The following is a 13,742-nucleotide window of genomic DNA, read 5'->3' as shown; positions in this document are numbered from 1 at the left end:
ATTTAAAAACAGTATTTCATATTGGGTGTCAAGGTGCATGGTTACACATTAATATTTCATCAAAGGTTATTTACTGAGTTTCCAAAGTGTCAAATTTATGGGTTTGTACTACGCAAACTTGTTACCTCTAGATTGAGCGTTGAACGCAAACACAAATAAGGTAGTTAATTAATGTAATAAATATCTGATTAGAAATGAATATCATTATATACAAGTATGTGACAAATATTTTTAAATAAAACAAAATAATATATAAAAAAAAGAAAGACAAAAAACATGTTGTTATAAATTTATACAATCATTTTCTGGTCATATGATCAAAAAACTTAATACTCTATGTAATTACCTCTGTAGAGCTCGCAAACTTCGTTATCGTAATATTGTTTTCGTATTTCATTATCTATATAATATATTCTATATTATTTGTTGTCTTTCCCCGCTGATGATTCAATGATACAAATGTGTTTGTAGTATGTTTTAAATATGGTTCTTTCACTTAATAATTTCTTTAACATTCTATTTTTTTTGTTTCATGAAGGTACAGTATTTTTTTTCACAGAGAAATTTATAGAACAAATCCACAATTATTTGTGGTAAAAGGAAACTGAATCAATTCATTATAAAATATAAGTTACATATATAAAACGGAGTTTTTCTTTGGTCTTCCACGTTTTCGGTTGAATTTTGGCCATATCGCTTGACGCGTTGCAATACATTTTAGATAATGGTGCTCTTCAAATCGAGGTTTTTCAATGTCAACCCAAGATATTGATATAGACCTTTCCTTTTCTTCTTTATCCATATTTTTTAAATGTTCTCCAATATCCTGCGAATCGTAACCAGATATATGACTTAAAATCCTCTCTCTCATGCAATCCTGTGATTGGCCAACGTAAATTACACAGTCGTTCTCTTTTATTGCAAATATGCCTTTAGTTTCAGGTTTCGGTAAATCGCTTTTTGATTTGGATTGGTTCATTAGAATCTCACATTTATATTCCTTGCAACTTCTTTTATTCTGAAAAATAATTTCTAAAAAATAAAGCTTTATGATATAGAAATGAAATAAACTCGAATGGATTTACTAATTAGTTTTAAATCCGATAAAAACGCTTACGTCATAATATCAATATTGCACCGAGTGTCAAACTTCAATAAATTATTGCCAAAAAAATAACCCCGCAAATCTCACAAACAATTTCTATTTTTCTAGATATACAAGAAATAATCACAGTATATATCAAGAACTGGAGTTTTTAGTGAAAAAAGTAAAATATACTTCCACAAAAAATCACCTGTTAAAAATGAGTAATTCAAATGCATCCTTTATTTTAAAACAAATTCATAAGAAGGGTTAAGTTTTCAAGACTAAGTAAATCATAACTTAAAAATATTCTTACAACGATACGGAAAGACAAAAAGACAATTCCTGACGGAATAGGCAAGTTGACCTTATATATTATATACCTGTTCCGGACCATATGAGTATTTGGACCATACGCGTATGGTCATGACTATATGGGTATATACGCGTACGGTCGGACCATATGCGTATGGTCGGACCATATGAGTATACGCATATGGTCATGACCATACGCGTATGGTCCAAATACTCATATGGTCCAGAACATACCCATGGTTAACAATTAATCTTTTTAATTTGCACATATACAGAACTTTGTATCCTAGAAGTGGCAATACGGGGGGTGGTCTTACTTATGTATACAAAATGATTCATTTATAATTTATTGTTGGGAAAAAAGTAATAAAAAAGATATCAAGGTTCGTATTGCATTTGTCCTTGTTGTAATTGGAATAGCAAGACATGCCATTTTCATCTGATGTAATCGAATTAACCTGTAAAATCCAAATTTTATGCTAGGTTAAATTAACTATTGTTCATTGTGTGACTGTCTTAACTACAAAGGCAAAATGTTTCGACTCGATAGTGTCTAATATCCAGTACTACTTACAGGCAAATAAGAGTCCGTTGAAAAAGTGGAAACAAAATTAAGGTAAGGGTATCTTCAGCTTTTTTCAACATTTCACTTATTTCTACTTTAATCTAGAACGGTCATAGGACATTAAAATCTCACGATCGTAACATGTGTACCTATATTATAGAATTTCTACAATTTCATAAAAATAACAAATAAGTAAACAGAAATCCTACAATGTATAATGTTTTTGTCTGTTCGTCGCCGTACTGGATGTTAGATACTATCAAGTCCAAAAATTTTACCGGGAAAGTTAAGACACATTGTTGTCTATAGGTCACTACTTTTTGGCAACCACTAGCATCCGTATACCAAGAATGTGTTCTGAATATACACCAGCTTAATTTTGTGCTTTGTCTTTAAAACGAGCAATCCAATTGCTTATGGAATCTACCTGTTTGGTGACTTCTTTGTCTTTAAAACGAGTAACCTAATTGATTTTGTTTCAAGTAATCTACCTGAACTGATCGGTGACTTTTTTGTTTTCACTATACACTGATGGTCTATCAAATGGTTGTAAGGTTTTTGCATGATTGGCTTGGAATGAAGGAAGCTGGCTTGTCATGTTTTAAATGTTTTGTCAGATTTTCGGAATCCTCTGGTTTTATCCATTTGAATGTCTTGAAAAAATTTGCCCGGTGACCCCCATTTTTCTTTTTGTAAATCTTTTACATGCATAATGATAAGCCATCTGTTAAAGTCTTATAAATTTTTAATTACTTTTTAACAGTTGTTGAGAACTTTAACTTGTCAATGATAAAGCTATGAAAAGTCAAGAGAGAATATTTCCCCGCCAAAAATTCAATGGCTAATATCTTGAAAACAAGCACGGTGACCTATATATTTTTTTTTTTGCTCTTTGGATTCCTTCATTAATCCCCTATCTATATAAACAAGTGTTTTGAAAAGTTAATTACTTTGAAACTGAGAAACGAACTCCCTTAAAACAAACAGAATTTGTAAAATGGGTTGGCGATTAATCACATGTAGTCGTAACCTTGATATGTGGAAACATGTATGGGTATACAATTTGATTTTAACAAGTGTATTAAAACACTGTAATTACTTTGATACATGTACATTTTGAATTTGACAAGTGCATTTAAACACTGTAATTACCAATACAATATAATGGAAACACCTGTCCAGACAACATTACTTATCCTGTGCTGATTATTTGATACATTACCGGAAGGCTAGAATTTACAAGAAAATGTGCGTACGTGAATACTTATAAGGTGAATGAACAGTAAATGGACTTGATTCGTAAAAACAAGTTCAGATGAAATAACATATAAAAATAAGAATATGTGGTTTGATTAGTAATGAAACAACTCTTCTTCAAAGATAAAGAATGACATAGCAGTTAAAAGTTATTAGTTAACGTATGGCTCTTGACAATGAGTAAAACTTTATAAAGTCACTTTTTTTTGCTGACTCGGAACTATTTTAATGAGTTTTGAAATACACGGAAGGCAACTAAATTTAGTCGATGAAAAAGTATGAACTGCAACAAAGGATAGAATTCTGATTACTATCTATAAGTACAACGTCTGCTGGGAAATATTTATGTAAACTAAGTCAGTGTTAAAGCAAATATAAAATTGAGAATGGAAATGGGGAATGTGCCAAAGAGACAACAACCCGACCATAGAAAAAAACAACAGCAGAAGGTCACCAACAGGTCTTCAATGTAGCGAGAAATTCCCGTCCTTCAGCTGGCCCCTAAACAAATATATACTAGTTCAGTGATAATGAACGCCATACTAATTTCCAAATTGTACACAAGAAACTAAAATTAAAATAATACAAGACTAACAAAGGCCAGAGGCTCCTGACTTGGGACAGGCGCAAAAATGCGGCGGGGTTAAACATGTTTGTGAGATCTCAACCCTCCCCCTATACCTCTAGCCAATGTAGAAAAGTAAACGCATAACAATATATTTTTATTTGATGGAGTTTTTATATTTATTTTGGAAGATGTATTATATTTGGCAAATATTTATGAGAAAAATAATAGACCCCTAGTGATAAATTCCGATTAACAGACATCTGCAAATTGACAGGGAAACTTGTCAACTTGTAAAATGCACAACAAACAAAGTGTATGACATTGTGTTCAAAACAAACAAATATACAACTATTAGAATTATGTATTACTATCAACGAAACCTGTAATGAGAATGTCCATTCTTTCAAATTATAATTGACATTGATGGAAATTGAAGATAACTGGGAATATCATTGTGATCGTATATGGAATATTATATAATCTAAACTATCACTTTTGTATAAATTTAGAATGAAATTCAAAACAGTGTGGCTGTGGCCATTGATTGACACATTAAATTCATCCATTGACTGGGACAATTTACGTGAACGTTTGTCTGTAACGACCACTGTTCACGACGTACCTACGATAGACATTTAAACTGTGGGGTCACCAAAGGTTTCTTAACGCCTTTAATTATAAAATAATTCGAAAAATTAATCAGGAATAACCTTTATGTTTTGATTTATATAATTGATATAAATCAAAACATCGTGTTATTTCTGATTAATTTTTCGAATTACTTTATTAAGGTGTTGAGAACCTTTGGTGACCCCATAGTTTAAGTGTCTTTAAAAAGTACATAGTGAGCAGTGGTCGTTACATACAAACGTTCACCTAAATTGTCCCAGTCAATGGATGAGTTTAATGTGTCAATCAATGGCCACAGCCACACTGTTTTGAATTTCATTCTAAAGAATACATTTGCCTATACACACAATACAAATATTTTATAATGCATATATTCTACCATATATAGAATATTGTAGTTCAGTTTGGAGAAATTTATTACAAAAAGAGTCAGATAAAATCATAAAACTTCAAAAATGAATAGCAAAATTTATACTTCATTGAGATAATAATCAGTTCCATCTAATTTATCTTTAAAATGGATATCTTTTACAAAAAGATTAAAATACCAACAATCGATTCTAAAGCATAAAGCTGAAAATGGACTTACATCGGGCAAGGCTAAATATTAATGATCTTACAATCCGTCTCTAATAATGATCTATTTGTTCCAAGATCAAATACAAAATTTTATAAAAATCTTTTCATTATTCTGCAATCAAGGTATGGAATAATTTACCATTCACAATAAAAATTTGTCGTAATGTAGAATTATTTAAGAAACATTGTTATAATTATTTTCTTAGAAATTCTATGCAAGTCGAATAATTTGTTTTCTTTCTTTTTATGGTTAGAATGTAAAACCTAAAACCTTAACCAAAACTTTATCAATTATTGCCTTTTGTATGTTTGAATGATTGAATTGTATATACACACTAGTAATATAATATACATTTTGTATTTTAATGTATAAATGTTAAATGTGTACATTTATTTAGTTTAAGGACCTCAATGAAAATAATAAAATTGAGAGTTGAAATGGAAAAATGTCAAGGGGACAATAACCCGACCAAAGAACTGAGACTAGTTCTAGTTGAGTTACATTATTCAAATAAAGAATTTATTATAATCATTATTATTTTAATAAACTCTTCTTAAAATTTAACATTAAGGATTTGATGTTGAATACGGTTCACATTAAGTTTTTACCTGGAACTACAACCAAAGTCATACAGCATGAGTTTGACCCGAACAAAAAAGCCGTCTTAAAACAAAAAAAACAAAAAAAACAAAAACACAGTCACAATATGAAGCCTTTTGTACAGCGAACATATTGAAAAAGACTTCATACTGTGTCCAGCAGTTGCAAATGTTGCAATATCAATATGGTGGACATAGTCATTTATCAAACTGTTTTCAATTATCTAAAAGAGGCATTTTCATCATCAAAACGAAAACCGTCTAAATTTAACTAAAATGCTAAAATTTCAGTCATTTAGCATGACTTAATGATGATAGTACCCGATATATGGAGGAAAATCCTGCTTGTGTTATATATTTATTTGTCTTAATAATCTTCCTTTGAAAACAAAATTCAACAAAAATGGCCATTGTTATATCATAGTTCGTTTCTGTGTGTGTAACATTTTTACGTTGTGTTTACGTTGTGTCGTTTGTTTTCTCCTATATTTGAGTGTGAATTCACATTACTATAAGACGTGTCACGGTACTTTTCTATCCCAAATTCATGTATTTGGTTTTGATGTTATATTTGTTATTCTCATCGGATTTTGTATAATGCTTAGTTCGTTGCTGTGTCGTTGTTACATTTTAATGTTGTGTCGTTGTTCTCCTCTTATATTTAATGCGTTTCCCTCAGTTTTAGTGTGTTACCCCGATTTTGTTTTTGTCCATACATTTACGAATCTTGAACAGCAGTATACTACTGTTGCCTTTATTTATATGTGCATTGTATTGTCAAAAACAGGCCATATTTATGTAGCAGAAGCATTCTACTTTCCAATACATAACTAAAAGTTTACATTTTAACAATTGTGTAAAACTGCTATATTTTGGGGCCAAAAAGGGGTCTTACCGGACCTATTCCTTTGGACAGTCTACCATTGACAGCAATATGCGTGCTGATCTGAAAAGAATTGATGACTTTATTTTTTTCTGCATATGTCAGTCTCTCAGTATCGATAATTGGTAGATTAACTTTACTTTGGTCTAAAGAATAAATGTTTAAATTGTGAACGCTTTCTAGAATGGAGTACGTGATCTTGACCTCACTTTATATGCTTCGTAGATCAATGTTATAGGTTTAATGCATATCCTCTTTAAAATGTATGATCCAGGATTTACCAATTTGGTAAAGTCTGATGATATTTAAAACGGTATGAAATATATAACTACAAACTACAGAGCATTGGAATTTTCCGGGTTAGTGACTATTTTGTTTCTTATTATAAACCGTATTTATAAATTGTCTATTTAATTGTTGTAAAACTTTTGCATGATTGATCTTGAATACACAACAAGCTGAATTTGTAAAATAGTTTGGCGATAAATCATGTGTAGTCATAACCTTGATATGTGGAAATATATATGGGTATACATTTTAGTTTTGACAAGAGAATTAAAACACTGTAATTACCAATACAATGCGGGGGAAACACCTTTCAGAACAATATTATAAGTCCCGTGAATATTGTTTGATACATTACAAGATAGTTACAATTTACAAGAAAAGTTTACATTCTTAATGTCAATGAACAGTAACAAGGTCTATGTTACAGATTTTGCATACAACCTTGGATTGTTTAACTGAAAATAGGTCAACAGTTCAACAAGCCAAAGTTGTAGACATTGTTTTTGTGACATAAAGCTCAATAACTGTAAATTGACCTTTACTATTGTTTCAAAAAAACCTTTGAAAATGTCTCCACACTTAAAATACCTGCATCACCTCTAGAATTAAAAAAAAGACACCAGAGAGGGGGAAAGAAAGTTTTATATTGTATATAAGCTAAGGGTTAAAAAGCAGTATAAAAGGTAAAATTTAAAAAGGATTCTCAATTTGTTTTTTTTTTTTTTTTTTTTTTTTTTTTTTTTTTTTTATTTTATACATATTTTATTGTGAAAATAATCAAATGCAAAGCAAAAAAATTGGTGAATTTAAGTCTACAATACACAGATATAATTACGTTTTACATACATTTAATAAAAAACGATATAGATATAAGAAGATGTGACATGAGTGCCCGTGATAAAACTCTCCATTCAAGTCACGTTTTTTTTTTTCTTTTTTTTTTTTTTTTCTTTTTTTTAATTATTATTATTATTATTATTATTCATACTACATATCTATGCATACTATACAATCGTTATACATATCATATATATAATATTTTGTAGAAAGTCCATGCAACTCTTCACACATGCATACTCTTACACATTACATCATTATCACTTAGTTTCTTTTTTTAATTATTTTCTAATCTTTACTTTAAAAAAAAAAAAAAATAAAAAAAAAAATTATAAAAAAAAAAACAACAACAAAAAAAAAACCCAATCACTCATATTTATATTTCACAACATTTCTCTCAGTCACAACACGTATTATAGCATGAAAACAAATATTGAATGTATGCAGATGGTTTTCCAATTCTGTCATATAATCGACTTTATTTTGACATTTTAGCCATTGTTAGTTGTTTACTCAAAAGACTTGTTAGTTGAAATATAGCAGAAAAAAAGTTTTTCAAAATCATGGAATATTCAAAATTTAAAATTCATCTGATATAAACATCAATCATTTCTTACAAACAAAAAGTTCTTTGTCAAAGGCAAATTTAGCCATCAACAAAAGTTTATCGTTAGTATCATTCGGACGAAATCCATAAGTTCTTACATCCACAAAGTCATGTTCTACGTTTTTCTTATATATTTGATAATCAATATCATTTGGATTCACTTGTTCTACTTCATCAGATCCTCGATCGTATTTTATAATGTCCCCGGTCCCTTTCAATTTCGCAATAAATTTATCAGGATACAGTCTACTTTTCTTTATCACCGCTTTTGAAATGATATCGTCGATTTTAACTGCAATTATTTCATCATTATCATCGTCATTGTCGTCATCATCATTGTCTTCATGATCATTATCATCAACGTAATCATCATCATCATTATCATCATCATTGTCTTCATTATCATTATCATCAACGTCATCATCATCATCATTATCATCGATATCATTATCGTCGTCGTCATCATCATCATCATGTTTTTCAGATTCTACTGACTGCTCTAGATTTTCTTTTGCAGTTGATATTGTGGTATCGTTATCATCTGTTTTCATGGTTTCAAATAAGCGATTCTCACTCATTTCTGGTTGATTTGTAAAATTGTTTTTATCTTCCAATTCATCTTTTTCGGAATGTATGTTTGAAAAAATTGCATTATTTTTTATGTAAATTGAGTGCACCATTCTCTACTATAGTGTCTGTTTTTGTGCTCCGTAGATTTGCGGTTTCAATTTCCATAAGTTGATCATCACCAACAGTCTCTTGTAAAATACTTTTATTTCTATCTAGATTGTCATCTGTTTTTGCAACTTTTTGAATATATTCAGCCATTCTTTTGTTATTTCGGCGTTCCATAGATTTTGACTTTCGTCTACTTTGTTTATTATCGCTTTGACCGAACATTATTGATATTCTTGCTTTACTTTCATCCCCGTGTATTGTGAATGTTATATTGTCAAATATACTACATGCGTTTTCTATTGACTTCACCAAATAAACAGGTAATTTATCCATATTAATGATATTTCTCTAGGTTAATATCTAGGTCGATGGTACAGTTATACACAATCAGCTTTAAATGTCTTTGTGAAACAGGGACATCAAAGTTTTCAACATAGAAACACCACTTACTTTAAACTAGTAAGCTCTTCTACCAAAACATGAATACGGATCCTGGAAATCCTGGAAATCCTACATATATTTGAGATTTTTTTCTTGTCGAAATTCACGTCCTTGCTATTCAAAGGTGCGTTCGAAGTCCGATTCTCAATTTGTTAATACATAGCTTATCCTTTATCTGATACAATAACGAAATCTTTTTCATGATAATATATTAACAAGACGAAAAGTGCTTCTGACGTTCCAATTTACAAGCCTAGAATCATTGATTTGTGTTTGAAACACAGGGACTTGGGTAGTAATTTTTTTTTATCATGTTTTTCTTCTTTTTTTTTCTCTATTTATTTAAAAGCTTTAGGAGCAAGACGCATGTTTTTTTTCAGGTTTGTATACTGAGAAAAGATAAGGAAATAACAAAGTCGATCAAAAGATTTTATGCACCATGTTTCTGTAAAAAGAAAAAACTATTGAGAAGCATCTGTATTTTACATGACGTTTACAAATTAATGAACTAGTGATTCACTGATTTTTTTTTCTTCAGAAAATGTTCATTATCAACAAATTTAAAGCTGTAAATTATACACAAAAAATATAAGTGAAAATGCAAATTACTATACCATCTTTTCTGTCAAGTTCGATGTATGAGTGTGATATATTTAAAGGCTGGGAATCCCTAACGTTTATAGCTTTTGGAAATTTCCTTTTTGTTATGATGAATCTGATAATATGCTTGATTTGTTTGATTTACAAGATCAGTGAAAGACAACTTGATGGAATTTCATTATTTTCCCTCATAATATTTACGAATGGCGGCGGAAATTTTGCTTGGACAAGAAAACATTAAAACAATGCTATTAATTCAGAATAGACATCATCACAGTCAATCATAGTATAGTTGACATGTTTCATTTATTTGGGCCAACTGCCTATGTTGGTTGTTTGCGCTTGGTATGTCGTTCGTCGTTTGAAACTATTTGACTTGATTATTTATCTAATAACTTATGCTACTATCATAATAATGCAAACATGTGACTAGCTCATATAATGTATCATAAAACAAGAGGCAACAGTCGATAACAGATGTCCAAAATTCAGACAAAAAACAAGGGAATACCATGAACTCCAAATGGAAGGTTCGAGTTAACAGGCGAGCATCCGCCTTGGAAACGAGTGCTTTTTCATCTATAGTTAAAAAAAAGTAAAATAAATTTTATTAATAGTTAAAGTTAGACCTAAGGCTTTATCTCAAAGACTTTTAAAACATATCATTAAATTATGATATACCATGATATTATGATATAACGACCTATGCAAGGACGTGAAGTTGATGTCAACGTTACTTCTGGAAATTTTATTTCTTTGCAATACTAAATTTCTTAGAAACAATTATAACACATTTTTTCTTGATTTTCCTAGAAAGGATATAATTATTTGAAGAGACATTTGTATTTATATCCTGGTACTATTTTTCTATTTTGTAATTGCCAACACATATAAATGTTCTTTTAATTTTATTTCATTGAAGTTTCCTTGGCTGATCACTTGCTTGACTTAATTTGTCTTTCACACCCCTAAAACATCAATTCCACTATTAAACACTAAAAAGAGGTATTATTATCTGTATGAATCTGTGCAATGAAACTTTATCTTTTAAAACGAACGGTTGGTGAATTACATGTAATTATTATTTCTAGGTTGAAATAAAAATCATGAATCGCCAAATTCGGCTTTCCATTTTGACTGATCTATAATGTTAATTTTAAGACTTTAAATGTTTTGTCATTGGACATTACTGAAGATATATTAATTATCAAAATGAGAATCTAGTGAAATAAAATTAGTACTTTTAATATTAATTTACAAGTCTTGTGCAAGACAATGGATGACACTAATGAAACATGAACGTTTTAGGCTCCAGCTCACTGAAGTTTACCCCCAGATTTTGGTGAGATTAGTTTTACCCTATCTTTTGTTTTCGGAGTAATTTTAGTGAGTTTTAATTTATCTTTTCCTATTTATTTATCTTAAACGTATGAATTAAATGCTTCCTTTGTATGGTCTTATTTATCTTAACGCAAGTGATGGCAATGCAGCTTATAATGACCCAACTGTGTTATGCATGCTTAAAAATAAATTAAGTTACAGCTAAAATGATTTCATCACACAGACGCAATATATAATAGTCTTTAATTTTACGACTTTTGGAAAATGAAAGTTTAGTTTCATTTTGTACGGCTTTTTTTATATTATTACATGCAGTAGATTAAACCTTTATGATAAAACTAAGTAATATACTTATATATTTTAAATGACTAAGCAATATAAAAGAAATACCTCCATTCTCAGCTTATTACCATTAACAGCCTTTTCTTTTAAATATTTCGTCAGATCTATTTTAAGTTTGTGCAGTAAATTTTAAATATAATTATATTGATAGATAAGAACTATTTTTGTTTTTGATAAATTAGCTCAATACCTTTAACACACAAGCTTATAGAATGAAATTCATAACGATGTGGCTGCGGCTATTGATTAACACATTAAATTCATCCATTGATTGGGACAGATTAGGTGAACGTTTATCTGTAACGACATGAGGTACTTACGATAGACATTTTAACTGTGGGGTCACCAAAGGTTCTCCACGCCTAAATAGAATAATTCGAACAACTAATCAGGAATAACCTTTACGTTTTAATTCATAATATTGAAAACTTTAAAAAAAATCTTTACTAGTGTTTTTGTTATGTTTTGATAATTAGTATTTATGATATTGCAAGTACTTTCAGAAAAAAATGATTTTAACTGACTTTAAAAGTTACAATGCTGGTGTTGATATTTATCTTTTTTCGGACGTTATATGGATTTATCAATTGTCGAATTATGTCATCTTTTTAACTGTTATCTAGTCTGAAATTTAATTTAAGAACGAATGTATGATCAACTTTCAAAAGTTGTGCACAATCAAAACATATAACAAATAATGACAAAATAATAGAAACTATACTTCTGTCAGGACTGTCTTTTTCGTACTTGCAAGTTATTGGATAGTAAAAAAGCTATTATGATCAAGCCTTGTAAAATTTGCATTTACGTAATTTTATATATACGCAACATGTATAATTTGGTGTAAATATGTAAATATGGAAACTTGAACAAGTGATTTTTCAAATCCCCACTGGAAGGCCTTTGATAGACTGAGTGAGCATAAAATCATCGCCAATGACAAACAAGTTAGAGGTAAATTTTTCAGTTCAATTAAAAACTAACGTTTTACCGTCGAGCACACTGTTATGAATTTGATTCTAATTTGAATTAAATATAACCTATTAATCTAGATTATAATTGCCAATTAAACAACAATCCAGCAGAGACAAAATAACATGGTCGTATGTTCTCTGTAATTTGAATATTTATCTTCAAATTTTAATATGAAAAATAATTCCAATTCATTTTGCTCTTTGTCCCGCAGATTTGCCTCAATCAGAGTGCTGAATTCTGTAAATCATGCATTTTGATTTCTCTAAAATATGAATAAAACGCAAAATAACTGAACTGTCGTTATGTATTATAATATATTGGCGAAATCTCGTTTAATTAATGCGAGAGTATTTCATCAATGTTCAAATCTAGTCAGTCGATAATAATAGACAAATCTGGACACCAAACAAAAACGCAGGTAATCGAACGAACCCAATAAAGTGCTAGACCGGATGCGTCGCGCCAGGGTAATCGTCTCCTATGCATAAAGTAACCACCATGTATACAATAAATATAAACCCAGGACGTCCTTGTCAATTGCTTGAATTTTTACTATTTCAAATATTTTAAATTTAGTAACATCTATTTTTATATACTAAGTTTTAAACAAAGTTGGTCTTTTTGTGTTCATGCTTAATAAACCACTTTGATCACACGCCTTAAAATTAGATTAAGATATCGCCAATTGAAAACACCCCAACCTTAACATAGAAGAACAATTAACACAGCTATGTATATCCTGTTGTAATTATTCTGCGAATTTCTTGTAAATCTTTGTTGTTCATCAGAGCACATTTTTATTCTCAATTAAAACATTAACTATAATTACCCTATTGCAGCTTCGTAGTGTATTCAAAGATTCTCAAATCATAAAACGTCTTTTTAAAAAGGATGTAAAGTTAAAAAATGATTAATGATGCACAAGACTTGAATTTGGTAATAATTAAAAAATAAAACTTAAACAAATTCCCAATAAGTAGCACAATAACAAACTTATATAATATGTTAAGCTATTTTCCGTCTTACAGATACTTATTATCACTTTGACTCCGAATTTCTATCTATGTAAAAATTAAACCAAATCAATTTGCAATATTTTAAAGCAAGTTTCTTTAATAGTAATGACTTTCATTATTTGTCTTTCTTAAAAAC

At 29.7% G+C, this 13,742-nt stretch overlaps 1 protein-coding gene across 1 annotated transcript; it reads right to left on the bottom strand.

The window, feature by feature from the left end:
* Positions 1–214: 214 nt before the first annotated feature.
* Positions 215–11,714, bottom strand: LOC143047071 (uncharacterized). Its single transcript, XM_076220044.1, has 2 exons — positions 11,664–11,714; positions 215–1,018 (listed from the first exon to the last, which is right to left on the bottom strand). The coding sequence occupies exons 1-2, from the start codon at positions 11,667–11,669 to the stop codon at positions 632–634; spliced, it is 393 nt and encodes a 130-aa protein (XP_076076159.1). The 5' UTR covers positions 11,670–11,714; the 3' UTR covers positions 215–631.
* Between the last annotated feature and the right edge of the window lie 2,028 nt (positions 11,715–13,742).

The sequence above is a fragment of the Mytilus galloprovincialis genome, chromosome 1 (assembly GCF_965363235.1).
Source record: "Mytilus galloprovincialis chromosome 1, xbMytGall1.hap1.1, whole genome shotgun sequence".
Taxonomy (NCBI): Eukaryota; Metazoa; Mollusca; class Bivalvia; order Mytilida; family Mytilidae; genus Mytilus; species Mytilus galloprovincialis.
The sequence above is the reverse complement of the archived record's forward strand: the minus strand, read 5'-3'. Positions and strand labels throughout refer to the sequence as shown.